The 14,569-nt window shown below is 39.2% G+C and overlaps 1 protein-coding gene across 3 annotated transcripts in view; it reads right to left on the bottom strand.

Moving 5' to 3' along the window:
• SPHKAP (SPHK1 interactor, AKAP domain containing) overlaps positions 1–14,569 on the bottom strand; it is a gene marked incomplete at both ends in the record, with an annotated part of 138,756 nt that overhangs the window by 26,749 nt on the left and 97,438 nt on the right. For all 3 annotated transcript variants that reach the window (XM_082630818.1, XM_082630819.1, XM_082630817.1), the window contains 4 exons: positions 1,420–5,188; positions 7,134–7,389; positions 11,238–11,372; positions 13,527–13,586. In XM_082630818.1, coding sequence (XP_082486944.1) covers positions 1,420–5,188; positions 7,134–7,389; positions 11,238–11,372; positions 13,527–13,586 — 4,220 coding nt within the window. The remainder of the gene's footprint in view (positions 1–1,419; positions 5,189–7,133; positions 7,390–11,237; positions 11,373–13,526; positions 13,587–14,569) is intronic.

Below are 14,569 nucleotides of genomic sequence, written 5' to 3'. Positions count from 1 at the left end.
GTAGGATAATATTTGTCCCCAAATCAAGAACTGGGTTATCCTAACTCACCCTTAAGCTCTTTATAATTGATATAATTTGGTACCTGGACAAATGTGCTAGCCTAAAATACAATAGGTATTTCTATTTGGGCCTGCCATGATGAATTCTGAATTCTGTTTCAAATAACAAAAAAGTAAAAAAGTAAGAATGTGAGTTTTATTTCATCATGTTGAGATTTTATGAAGTTTTTAGTAAGAATTATGAAAATGTCCCTCAGAGAATAGCCTAAAAATATCTTCAGGACATGACACCTCCCCACTTCCAAACAATCAAGAGTGCCTGTATCATTTCCCTCCCTCTTGTGTATAAGAGGGTAGGAAGTCTTTCACAGGGAATTGAGTTCCATGTTTAGCTATTTTGAGATGTCAAATCCCCTGATAACAACTCTGAGCTTAGAAAATGTGATCTAAATATAACTAATTTCTCCTTTTGCAAATCCTGAGAATTCTGTAGTTTTAATAAAATTCTCACACTGTTTATAACAGTTTTCTCTTGGGAAAAAGATCTCCTGGAATAAAGGCAACTATATACCTTAACCCCAAACAACACAACCATAAAGTAAACATTTATTGAGTGTTTGTAATGGCCTAGGCACTGAGGTAAGGGCTTGTGTACATTTCTTTATTTAAACCTTAAGAATCCTCTCATGATGTAATTATTACTATTATTCCCCCCCAACAGGTGAGTAAACTGAGGCAGAGATCAGCAAAATTGCTTAGAGTGATGGTTTCAAGGTTATTTAGTGGAGATCATGTTCCATAACAATTCTTTATATTGCTCCACAAAGGAAAATGTATTCAATACTTAGTCCTTATGTTTTGGAAAAAGATTCAGCTCTCAAATTTCTAAGGCTGATGATGTTGTTTTGTACTTATGCTACCATGGTATACCATGCATCTAAAGGGCCAGCACTGTGGGACATGGTGTCCTTGCAAAGACCTTTAGAATAAGACAAAAAAGAAAAACTTGAGAGACCCTGGAGAAAAATGGTACCAAAATATTTAATGTCAGATTCCAATATTAAAATTTATTTATATTTAACTGTCTTCAAATGGACAAGTTGATGTAATTTTCTTATTTTGCTTGAAAACTGCCATGAATTAATTTCAGAAGGTAGCATTCTATGGGAGATTAATTGTAATGGGGAGAATGATACCTTATTTCTTCTGTTATATACATAAATCGAACTTGTTTTAGAGATTTTAAACAAACACCTTCCATCTTTCTATTATAAGTGCATAGTAACCCAGGGAGGTCAATTACTATCTCAGAAATTCAGTTCTTGCATCAGTAAGTCCCTGAGATTTAGAATAAATACTAATTAAGATGCAAACTCCAATCCCATGCACCTTATCTCGTCTAAGAGGTCATTGACTCACCTAGGGTTTTGGCAGGAACTCACAGTAGTGTCTCCACCCCTCGCCACATGTGGGACCTTTTCTTCTTTCAAACACTCTTCTGCTTCCTCTAGGGGGCTGCGTTTGGAAAGGACGTGTTCAGGTTCTCCAACACATTCTTCTCTCTGATCTGTTTCGATCTGAATTAAAGGCACTTCCCTTGAGCAAAGTGATCGCCTGGTGTGGCTTAGAAGGACAGCATCCTGGCACGAGGAAGTTTCCTTTCTAGAATCTAGACTGTTGTGATTTGCAAGAGGCGCAGCTTTGCTTGGAGATGACATTGGGGGACGTTTGCTTTCAGTAATGGAGTTTTTCCTCAGGTAATCAACAGACTCCTGAACAAGTAGAGCTGGCCCACTTTGTACTCTACTCGAAGCCAATCTGCTTGCACACTTCTCCACCTGCAAGGAAGAGCCACCGGAAGCAGGCTCAGCATCAGCTGCCCGGGTGTCGTCCACTATAATTTTGTTCTTCCGCATCAGGGCTTCGATTGAGTTTGCCCACGTCTCATGAATTAACATGTTTGTGATCTGGTCGGCCCCACCTCTCCGATACAAGCAAGAGTCAGATTTACAGAGACCCGATGAGGAAGCACTACTGACCTGCTGTACGCTGAGGAAATCTTGCTGGCTGTTTTGAGCAAAGCCATCTAAGGAGTTGGCTTTGATAGGCACGTTCACCGTCAGCCTGGCGCCCAGGGATCTGCTGTTGGGCATGGATGACTGTCTGTAACACACCGGGGATCGCAGAGAAGGCGACAGCAAGCCAGTCGTCCAGTCCTGGCTGCTTCGTCCAGAGGAGGCGCCGTCTTTGCTCTCTCGTTCAATGTCCCTCAACATGTACCTATAGAACTCCTCGGTGATGCTCTCGGTGCTGGACTGCTTTGAGGGACAGCTTGGCCTCACACTGAGGTGGTCATTTTTCCGGCAGGCCTGTTGCATAGCTGAGTTCAGAATACTGCTGGCATTCTTGCCTGCGTAGTAATCCAGCAGTAACTCAAAGCCTCTTCCTTCATTTTCCATCTGGTTCATCATGAACCTGGAAAACTCATCGGTGATGCTCTCACAGCTCGACTGCTTGGAGACGGAGCTGGCCCTGCTAACTGGCTGGCTTAGGGTTCTCATTAAACCCAGGCTATTCACATACGCCCTGGCGTTAGAGTCCTCCTCTGGAATGCTCTCACAGCTGGAGGCCTTCAGCCGGTTCCACCTGTCTCCGCTGAGTAACCGACTCCGAGGATAGCTCTGGGCTTGCCAGACACCGTCCACCATACAGAACTCTGTGAGGTTCATGATCTTGGCTGCCACTTCGTCTGCAAAAATATTTACAGAATCTGGGATGTCCTCAAGGTTCATCGACTCGTCCACAACCCTGTTCATCAGCTTCTCTTTAAGCTCCGGGTGCTCATCTGTTTTCCTCTTGATCTCGCTGAGTCGCGGTGGCTTGTGTTTCCTCACAGTGGCCCCACCAGCCTGGCTCTCTTTCTTCCTCTTCAAGGATCGGCAGGATACATTGGGGGTAACCAGAAACTCATTCTCTCTTTTCCATGCACAGAACCAGGGTTGTTTTCCATTGGAGTTGTCAAGGCAAATCGCTGCTATTTCAGTTGCCATGGAAACAATGGTCTCTGCTAATTCTTCTGCAAAGTCTGCAATGCAGTATATGTCTGGGTCTTTTGCCGGTAGCAGGGATTGAGCAGGAAGCAGCAAATCATTCCCTAACAAAGACAGGTTAACTTGGACTTCATTGTTTAGAGGTGAGGCACCATTGTACTTTTCTTGAGCATTTCGATTGATGCTGTCCTCAACGTCTTGGGAACTGATGTACTTGTCAACTGTTGTTGTCATTTCTCCCTCTGAAGGGGCTCTGCATTCATTCTCATTGTGACTGGATTGTTGATGAGGGTTTTTTGTATCCTCTTCCACCATTCCTTTCAGATATATTTCCTTGGGGGATGTTTTAACAGACACTCTGGGAATACAGGACAATTCAGATTGCAGTGTGGGGTTCTGGAAGAGGCCTGGCTTCTCTGGGTTCTTGCTATCTTGCTTTGGATGCTCATCATCTACAAGATCATTGATAACAAGACTGGTGCTATGCAGATTGCTAAGTGGATGGCTGCTGGAGTAGTCAGTGGCTTTTGTCCATGCTTGACACGTGGCCTGATCAGTTGGCTGGAAGTCTAGTTCTGTTTCCCTCCATTGGATGGTCTCCTTAGAAAGGATGGTGGAACATTCACCAAGCTGTACAAGGTGGCTCATCTTCTTGAAAGTGAAGCATATCACATTGAAGAGCAACCGATTTGTACTTTCCATTAAGGTGTCCAGGGTTTCAGATGAGTGCCTGCCATCGCTGGGGTCGGTTATTTTATTTTTCTGGTGAACTTCGTCAATGGAATGCTTCAGGATAACATTAGACAGGGTCTGTGCCAGTTCATTCCCAAGGACATTTTCTGAGCACAAGGTCTGAGGCTTTGAAACAGTTTCTGTGATTCTCCTATTCATTGATTCCATGAGGTCTCCAATGCTGCTGTACGCATTAGGTCTTGTTAAGACCAGAGTGGCCTCCTTGAGCAATGCCTCTGCAATGGCTTCATTCCCCAGCTCCATGTTCTTCCCGGTCACTGAACCACATAGTGGGGGGACTGCTGCAGAAACCTCAGCTGCAGACAAGAAACCACTTGAAGCCATAGGGCACTTCACCTCTCCTGTTTCACCCAGGCCACAGACAGCAACAGCACTTGCCACCTGAGTCATGCCACACAGAGCAGATGGAAAGGAATATTTGCTGATGGAGTGTTCCTTGGATACTTGAGATGACTGAGTTTGCACTGGTTCATTTCCTCCCAGTGGATGGTTTGAAACCAAGGATTCTTGCTCCATTCTGAATCTTTCTGTGGCCTGTGGACTGGAAATGGTTCCAATCACAGTGGCTGCACAAGCTAATGCTAGTTCTAGAGCACTCTGGGGGTGTTTGCTGGAGTTCTCTCCAGAGAGGATGCCTGAAGTTTCAAGTAAGACTTCTGTCTTGGGCCATGAGGAGATACCTGGCTCAGGGCCAGCAACGCTGCCTTCTGGACTCTGAACAATGACAATTTGGGGGAGTTCATTCCAAGACCGAGGGACCACAATATCTTCTGTGGAGCAGCCACTGGGGAGCAGTGCACTTCCTAGAGAAACACTGACTGCAGATTCCTGGGGTAGCATAGGCTGAGACTGAGATAATCGAATAAATGCATCTTGCAGCACAGATTCTGCTAAATTCGTAGCATACTCCCCGGTTGTGGCTTCTCCATCTTTTATGGGAAGAATAGAGTTTGTGCCATCTTCATGGTCTCCTGGGTCTAAACTGCTGTCATGCTCAGAGAAAGTACCACATGCAGAAGGTCCATCTCTCTTAACCATCCTTAAGAAATAAGCATTGCCTGGAATACATAGTGCCTGTGATTTTCCCTCTTGACCTTTAAAATTTTCTGAATAATAATAATTTGTGTTTGGCTTATCATTTCCCACATCTTCACCTTTCCACTCTGATGGCTTGGTTGAGGGATCTAGACTCTGCAAACTTGTATCTTCTGCCACTTTTCCCAGAGATCCTTCTGTTTTAATCAATGGTGTATGATATTTGCTAACATATTTATCTTTCAAATCATAAAGTAACTTTTCCTTTTTGTAATTCCATTCTTCCTGAGTGGCTTCCTTTGGCTTTTTATTTTCCAAAACATTGTCTGAGACATTTATATTTTCATAACCTAGTGAAGAGAAAATGAGGGCCACTATTACTTTTTATTTATTTATTTATTTTCTTTTTTAAGACTTCATTTTTTAAAGAGCAGTTTTAGGTTAAAATTGAGACAATATACAGAGATTTCTCATATATCCCCTGCCTCCACATGTGTATAGACTTCTCTATTATGAACTTCCCCCACAAGAGTTGTACATTTGTTACAATTGAAAAACCCATAATAACACATCAGAATCACCCAGAGTCCACAGTTACCTTAGGGTTCATTCTTGGTGTTGTTCATTCTATGGGTTTAGAGATGTATAATGGCATATATTCATCATTACGGTGTTGTACTAGTTTTACTGGCCAAAAAATCCTCTGTGCTCCACCAATTCATCCCTTCAACTACCATCTGCACCCTTGCCAAACTCCTGGCAACCACTGATCTTTTTTTACTGTATCCATACTTTTGCTTTTTCCAGAATATAGGCTTTTCAGATTGGCTTATTTCATTTACTAATATGCATTTAATTTTCCTTCCTATCTTTTCATGAATAGCTTGTTTCTTTTAAGTGCTGTATAATATACCTGCTATTACATTTTAGATAGCAGGTTTCCATGAGTCTAAAATAGCATTTAATTCCTAAAGATGCCTTAAAGAATCAGGTATCTTTATTTTTTTAAATAGCATTTTGAATGTTTCTTTAAGAAAAATGAATCCGAAAAGTCTTTTGAGTTTCACTGTGGACTGCCACTCAACAAAATGACTTTCAATGCGGGGTACAAATGCAAGTGCTAGCTAGAGTGTGGGAGGGCATTTGGGAGCTGAGGGCTGGTCACCATGTTTCAGGGAGAAAGTAACACAGATAATTGTGTCTTGAAGCTTCCCAGTGGGTACAGGAGCAGAAGGGAGGATGTTCAGGTCACCTAAATCATGGCCTTGTTGAAAGAGTTATCCTAAAGTTGGCACAGGATTTGTCCCAAGGACAGTGGCAACAACATCTGGGGTATCCCTTCCTCTGTGGGGAAGAGTAACCCATTGTTCACTGAGCTACAGATGTAGACATAGAGAATGGATCTGTGGACACGGAGGGGAAGAGGAGGGTAGGACAAATTGAGAGATTAGGATTGACATATTACACTACCATGTGTAAAATAGATAGCTAGTGGGAACATGCTATAAAGCACAGGAAGCTCAGTTTGGTGCTCTGTGACGACTTAGAAGGGTGGGATGGGGTGGGTGGGAGGGAGGTCCAAGAGGGAGGGGACATATATATACATATAGCTGATTCACTTCATTGTACAGCAGAAACTAACACAACATTGTAAAGCAATTATACTCCAATTAAAAAAAAGAATGAATAAATGAAAGCTAAGCACTTTCCTGGGTTATTTCCTTCTGTGCTGACAAAAATAATAGTTAAATATAATAAATATGTATGGTTAAATAATATATATAACAAACATACAGTTAAATATAATAGTGCTAAGAGCACTGCTATACTCCCAAATTGTGGACAAGGAAACTGGGGCCCAAAAAGACTGGATAACTGGCCCCAGGTTTCACAGCCTCAAAGAGGCAGTGCTAGGATTCAGGTCAATCTAACTCAGTTTCAACTAATACATGGCTTTAATGGAAAACTTAGGGACGTTAACTTTCCTCCAAGTGATAGTCTCCATCTCTTGGTAGGCAGGAGGATTTTGTTTTAAAACACATAGATTTCCTTCAATATCCCTAAGGCCTCTTTGGGGAGAATGGGGTCATCTAACCATTAAATCTGTTAAAGTACCTCCGTCAGCATCCTCACTAGTGTTTTCTTATTCTCTCTCCCTCTTTAAACTCCTTAAGTGAAGGTTGTGATGTGTCAGCCAAACTGATGTGGCCTGAAACTTTTCTGAAATTTAACCCAGACATTTTTATAGCGTGACTAATTTCAGGATGCACATTCGTTTTATTGGAAAGTTCTCACCGTTCCTATATTCTTCCACATCACTTTCCTCCTCCAAGTGCTCGGATGCGGTAAGAAAGTCTTCTTCAATTGAAGACAAGGAACAGTTTGTGTCATCCTCCACTGTTAAGATGTTTGTTTCCAGGTGGAGCTGCCGCTCCTGCACCAGTTCCAGACCAATCAAAAATTTGTTGATTTCAAAGATGATGCAATTGGTACTGTTTGGTCTGTTCCCTCTTGCACACTGAACCAAGCAGATATCTGACAACCAAGGACACTAAAAGCAGAGAGAGAAAAAGGCATTTGTTAAAAGAGAAAATATAAATCCATTCCCTCTGACATTTCTTCTTCTATCAATCTCTCCTGTTAGAAGGAATGGGGACCTTTAAAATATTTGGAATATTTTCTGGGCTTTTATTGATGAACTGCTTGAAAAAAATTCAAGTAGTGCTTGGGAACACAAGGTACCCAGGAGAAATTTTGACTTAGTGGAAAATAGACTAATTATATCACATATTTTTGTTCTCTCCTGTCAAAGCAAAAATTGCCCTGGGCAACATTTACCAGGCACTGAAGACCTTAGTCAAAGTTATTAAAATAGGAGAGAGAGACTAGAACTGAGTTGGACCACGACTCCACTGAAACAAAAGGCAATTGGGTTTTTAAGAGCTGGCATAGGAGGATTGACATCCATCTGTTTTTGGTAAAGAAAAGTAAACTTTCTTGTATCTTCATGGCTGGAAGTAGTCTTGCAAATTGGAGCAAAGTGCCCGCAGAAGTTAGGCTCCCACCCTTCCACAGAAACAGGGACACTAGCTTCGCTGATGGTTACATTTCAAAGAGATGGGTCCTAGGTCCTTCAGAAAGACATTCTTCCATTGTAAAACTGGCAAAAGGCTTTTAAAACAATTTACATCTCAATGGGGCAGAGAAACAATTTATAATGATAAGTTTTCTAAAGTAAATGTTCTGAGAAAAGAGAGGTTTAGGGCCTGGAGTCAGGAGGAAGGCTGTCTAAAGTTTAAACAAACTGAGGGGAAAGTTAAGGCTGTCTTGGACACACTTCTTGATTAAATTGAATCCCAGGTTCTCAGATCAATATCTTTTTCTGCCTTGGTGATATTCAGTACAACCTCTGCCAGTATTTCAGATGGATAGCAAGTATTTTCTCAATTACAGTTAAACTTTATAATTTGTATTGCTCATTTGAAGAAGTGGCCAAAATGAGATTTAAAGAAATCCCCTGGAAGTGAACGAATTCTGTCTAAAGGATGGGCATATGGGGACAGCAGTGAAGGAGGTCAAATCATTGGCTGGTGTCCCACCGAGACCTGTTAATTCTGTTCAGTTCCAGGGTTACAGACCATCTCCCTATTCTCTGCTACACATTTTCACTCTTCATAGTGTTATTCATTAGAATAACAGTAAAAAAACTTTCAAATGCCCACATACAGATTACTAGTAAATCACAGACATGTCTTTTGCATTACAAAAATGAAAACATTTTTGTAAGAGGAACAATATGCTGATTTATAGTAATTTTTAAGAGAAAATTATTTGAATGGAAACAACAGTTAGTGGACAAAAGGAAGGAAAATAAACTTATCTCAAATGGAATTCAAAATGTTTGGGAATATTTTATGTCTAAATGGGATTATTTAAAACATGCTGACTGTGGTTAGAGTTACTTAGGTCTCATCCTAGTTAACTTGACATTTTAGAATCCTTGAGTCTGAATGTATGTGTGTGTGTGAGTGGTGAAGATGTGTATATGCAGAGGAACACATACACGTAGACATTTATGTTGTATCTCTGGAGTATATCTTTTTCTGACATAAATATCATTTATCAATCTCTTTGATTGCATATTATAATTAGAGTAATTCTAGGACAGATGATTATAAAATGAAAAATTCAGTAATTCTCTAAGGGTCCAGGGATCCCTAGGGGGCTCAGAAATAGAATTTATCTCTGTGCTTATGTGATTAGGTCTGTTCTCAAGGAAGGTGGTCCATAATCTTGCTTTTCAAAGTGTGGGTTGTGTACTAGCAGCCTCAGCATCGCATGGGAGCTTGTTACAAATGTATAATCTCAGACTCCACCCAGACCTCCTAAATCAGAATCTGCATTTTCAAGGAATCTTTTGGTGATTCCAACATGCATTAACATTTGAGAAGTATTGGTCTATACCTTTCATGAAATTCATGAAGGATCTGTGCTCCCCTAAATGGTGAGGACCCACTGCTATAGAGTAATGAGAGCTGGCTTAATTAATTTTCTTTCCACTGAATTCTGACATAATATACTGAAGTGAAATTTGATAGATACTTTCTGAGTGCCTATTATATGCAAGGTATGCTGGGAGGTACAAACATGAATCAAATAATTACTCTAGGGGATGGGGCATAACATACTCCCAGCAGATCCGACATGAATAAAAATAAAGTTGAACCATAAGAAGTTGTCAGATTTGCAGGTCAAAATTATTGCATATTGTCATTTCATATCATTTAGACTAAATATAAATAACAAAGTGAAACGGGGTAGGAATCAAAAGAAATATTAACAAACAATATGACAGACTTAGGGAAAGGTTGTTATTAAACATTCAATGTTACACCACTGTGGTGCCCTTAGGAAGAAAATGTATTTTCTTTTCAATCTTCTTGAAAGTAAATAAACATCCTGAGAGTCTTAGGTAAATGATGGCAAACAACAGAGCCTGTAAAATAATGGCAGATATTATTATATAATTTTTATGATAGTCTACTAGGTGTCTGCATATCTTATGACCTTTAATGCAAACAATTTTCTATGAGGTGGCTGGTGCTACTGCTCTGTTACAGATGAGAAATCAGAAGCACAGAAAGGCTAACTGATTCTTTCAAAGTCACAGAAATATAATGTGGAAGAGTCAGCAGTGCAATCCAGGTCTGCTGGACTCCAATTCCTGTGTTCTTTCCAAGTCTCCTCATGGAGAGTTTAATTAGAAATCCTTACTAACAGGCCTGGTGCCAAAACCACTCTTAAAACTAAGCTTTGAAAATTGCTTTTGGTTATCATGGTTTTGCCTAGTATAAAGAGAGGGTACTTAGAGCTGTTTCTGTATTCTCTTTTCAAACAATTCATTTTCTCACTAAGGAAATGTGTTATTAGATTGACTGGGAAGAATTTTGTTCTAGGCTTGATGAGCAAATTGTAACAGGCTGTGTGTAGATTTTCGTTAAGTATCTGGAGTGCAGCAAGAAATAGTGGGTGGACCTCTGAATGTTTTGATATTTTGAAGGATTAAAGAATAAAAGAAGATTTAAAAACGTTCCAGAAAAACTAAAACACAAGGAAGAGCAATTTAGAGGAAAACAAATGCTCATTATTTTAAACTGTAGCTATCACTATCAACATATCTTATTTGAGAAAATTTGCGATCTTTTATACAGTATGTCTTTAGAAATCTTTTATGTGTTTTTCTGTAAATTGGTTAAACAATTTAAAGTTTTCTTCAGTGTTATAATGATATATCTAATAATAATGAACATTAGTAGATTGAATGATAATAATAGTATTTTAAATTCTACTTTATTTTCAGTAATATTCTTTTATTTTGGGAACTTCATTTTTGGGCCTAGGAAACTCCATTTCCATCTTTGGGGCTGCTATCCTATATTTATTAGCTTGGCTGGTTTGATATATCCTAAGAAATAAATAGTATCCAGAAAGAAGAAATTGTGCGATTCTAGGACCACAAAGTATGAATTAGAATTTTGCTATTGTTCCTGAAACAGAAGACAATTCTGTTTTTGATTATCCAGTAGACTTGTAGAAAACCAAGCTAACCAACCAATGCCTAGTGCGTCTGCTTTAGTTTAAGTGCAACTCAGCACCATAAACTTGAGAAGATAACATATGTCAGGAGTTGATGTAAGGGAAACTCTGTCAAGCTATGAGGGGCAATATTTAAGAGAAATACAAGTAAAGCCTATTCTTGTATACAAGGACATTTTTGATTCTTATGCTATGGGAGTCTATGTATAGCATCTATTTGGGCCTTGTACTGATTTGTGTCAAGAGCTGACCACAGATAACTTATTACTAGTGAATAGGTTATCAAGGGCTTATATTTCTTACCTGTGAAACTTCAAAATCAGCCTGGAGATTTCCAGATGTTAACCCACTTAGGAGGACAATTTCATTTTCTTTTGGCTTTTGGACGTTCATGGAGCTTATAAGTTTTGGAAGATCTGGTGAGACATTGACCAATTTCTGTAGAACAAGAATCTTTATTAGCTTAGATGTTTTACTTTCACTTCCAAAATACTACCCCAAAATTATTTTACTTGCAAAAATAATATATTCAGTAACAATTCATAATATAGATTACTTAATCTATTAAGATTATTACTAGAAGAGATTATATAAAATTGAAGCATAAGGTTTAGATGAGGATAGAAAATTTCCTAAACATAAAGGTTTAAACATTTTTACTTCTAAGTTTTCCAAAGTAAACACTTAATGATTATTGTGACACCACAATTACACATGATAGTTTGGGAACTTTTTCCTTTAAATCCTTGAATATGAAACCCATGAACTAATAACCATGTGTTCTAATAAAGTTAATAATAATATTAATAATAAAATAATTACTAACATTGATTTTTCTGTATGTATTGATTACAAGGCATCATATTAAGGACTGTACATATGTTACATTACTATCTTCAATCACTGCAACACCCCTATATGGATTGTACCACTATTGTACCACCTTCCACACATAAGTAGCCTGAGATCCAGAGAAAATGAGATGAGTTCCTTGAACACCTTTATGTATACCCGTAGGTATAGCAGAAGGCGGTCTCAAATCACACCTAAGTTCGTTAAATACAATGTTCTTTTTTTTCTTTTTGCTTTAGCCTTTTATTGTGGTAGACATATATACTTAAGTTTCTTTTACATATCAAACAAAAGAATATCAAAACCTGAGAACACAAGCAGGGAATACTAAGAGATTCATACACAGCACAGATTAATTAGAAATACACATCTACATATGCATTTTATAGATTCTAAAAATGTGATTTTCATAATATTACCAAATTTCCATTTCACATATATTTAAAAATTAATATCTGTAATCTACTTGCATATTTAAATACCATAATAGCTGTCCCAAAGATCACTGCTGAAACAGTTTTATTTCCATGAAGATCACATTAATCAGAGAAATGAGTAGGAAAAAATGCTGTTGTTATAATGCATCTTTTCTATGTCATAAAGTTTGATGGAAACGCAGGTTTTTTGTTTTTTTTTTTTTTTTTTGTGATGTGAGCCCTCTGTTGTGAGGTGGATCCTGCTGGGTTCCCATCCCCTTTGTGATGTGGGTCCTCTGGTGTGAGGTCACTCCTGCCTGGTTCCCATCCCCTTTGTGATGTGGGCCCTCTGGTGTGAGGTGGATCTTGCTGGGTTCCCGTCCCCTTTGGAAACACTGTTCTTAAGATGTCAATTGTTTTGGTCCTTCCTGCTCTCTTTTTGATGTACTCTGCACCATAATTCCATCAAATGAAATTATATGTACAATTTCTTTTGAAGATCTCTCCAGTACTACACAGATGAGTGATATTTTGGAGCTCAGTGGAAGTCAATAATAAATAATCTGTATGGGCAATTGAGCTGGAGAAACTTCAGGTGCAGCATTGTCAAGAAAAGAACATTGTGGGAGTAACTGTGTAACTGCAGGTCTACCATATGGTGATAATCAAGTGGCAAATGGTGTGCTATTATGCATTAAAGAGTGTTACACCAAATAGTGAAATCAAACCATCTTCAGCTTTGGGAATGAATCCTTCCCACTGTACACACAGGCTCTAGTTCCCAAGGATTGAGTGGACCTTCAAGTTGTTGCATGTTGTCAAGGATTTACATCAGGATCTTACAACCTTGGATGAGCTTGGAATATTTAGCTGCTGCAGAGTGCAAAACGTTTGAGTCCCAGATGAGTGTAGGGCTAGGAAACTGATGTTAGATATAAAACATTTGATGAAAGCAGCAGAAAGGAGCAAAGCAGAGGGAAGAGCTAGCTGGTATCAAGCGGGTTTTGCCAAAACCTTGGAAAAGTCATCACAGACAGAGTGTTTGAGAGTGGAGAAGGGGAGAGTAGAAAAGCCACTCTGAGGCACTGGCAGGCAGGAGAAAGCATCTGTCTACTGGGGAAAGCAAGTTTCACAAATATAAGGAGGGCAAGCTGTGTAGGAAAGTGGCAGGAAAGGGATCTCAGGGAGATGGGCTGTGATGAAACCACCTAATTAAATAGTCTCCTACAAAGTGAGCATCATTTAAGTGGAGTCGTTTTAGTTCTCTCGTCAGTACAGCCAGTCCTTGAAGTGAGTTCCCAGAGAGCCCAGTTCCCAGTGCTACCTGCTGCAGGTGCTCTGAACTGCATGCATCCTTGTTCACATCCAGGTTCACAAAGCAGACCTGGGAAAGAGGGCAAATATTGTCAACTAAATGAAAGACATGACAGTCATTTTTGAAGAAAGCAGGAATTAGTTTGGGGCAAATGATTAGAGAGTCATACATATTTTGTGTAGTTGATCTGGCCTAGAAACAGCCATCTTACCTTTGGTCATCTTGCACCCAATTCCTACTCATAGTTCCAACTGATCCCACCAATGCCCTCTGTCTTTCATGGCCTGACAAACAAAACAAAGCCCCTTTGTACAGAACCAGTGTAACAGTCCCAAGAAAATCTTCAGGTTTATAAAGTGTTGTCAAATCTCATGAAATAGGAAAAAGACTTGCAATACTCTCAACCTCTGTTTATAATTGCAACAAACACTTCTTGCTATTCCCCTCTTCCCTCTTATTTCCTGCTCCCTTTCTCTACCCACTTTTCATGTCATGTACAATCAATGGATTTCTCTGTCTCATTGTTTTAGTTAATTTTAATGTATTTCATCTTGTTGTAGAGTTTGCCTCTTCTGTAGCTATCTTAAATAAGTGTTTGAATAAGTAAGAGTATGAAAACAACAGCTACAAGATTAAATAATAATTCAGAGCAACAGTAAAAGAATTGTACAATTTAAACACATCACATAGATTAAACAAACCACCGTGGGCATTCAGATGGGAACGGTGAGAAGAAAATTTTAAGAAAATTTGCAAAGAGACGAGATACGTTATTGAGAGATGAATAGGATTTTGGTGGGTAAGGAAAGAGACTGACGCCCCTGGGAGGTCAGATAGTATGAATAATATTTGGAGGTAGGAAAGTGCAATGCCCTGTAAAGAAATAGGGAGAGAGTCTGGTTGCAGCAAAGTCCTGGAGAAAGAAAAGTGATAGAAATAAGGTCTTGGAAGGTTCATGTTAAATGAGGTCATGCAAATGAAGTTTTACAATATTTTACTAAAAATCATTCAAAGGTTTTTATTCCTAACGTCGATTTGATCATACAAAACTG

Source organism: Mesoplodon mirus (genome assembly GCF_964341445.2).
Source record: "Mesoplodon mirus genome assembly, chromosome: 8".
Classification (NCBI taxonomy): Eukaryota; Metazoa; Chordata; class Mammalia; order Artiodactyla; family Ziphiidae; genus Mesoplodon; species Mesoplodon mirus.
The sequence above is the reverse complement of the archived record's forward strand: the minus strand, read 5'-3'. Positions and strand labels throughout refer to the sequence as shown.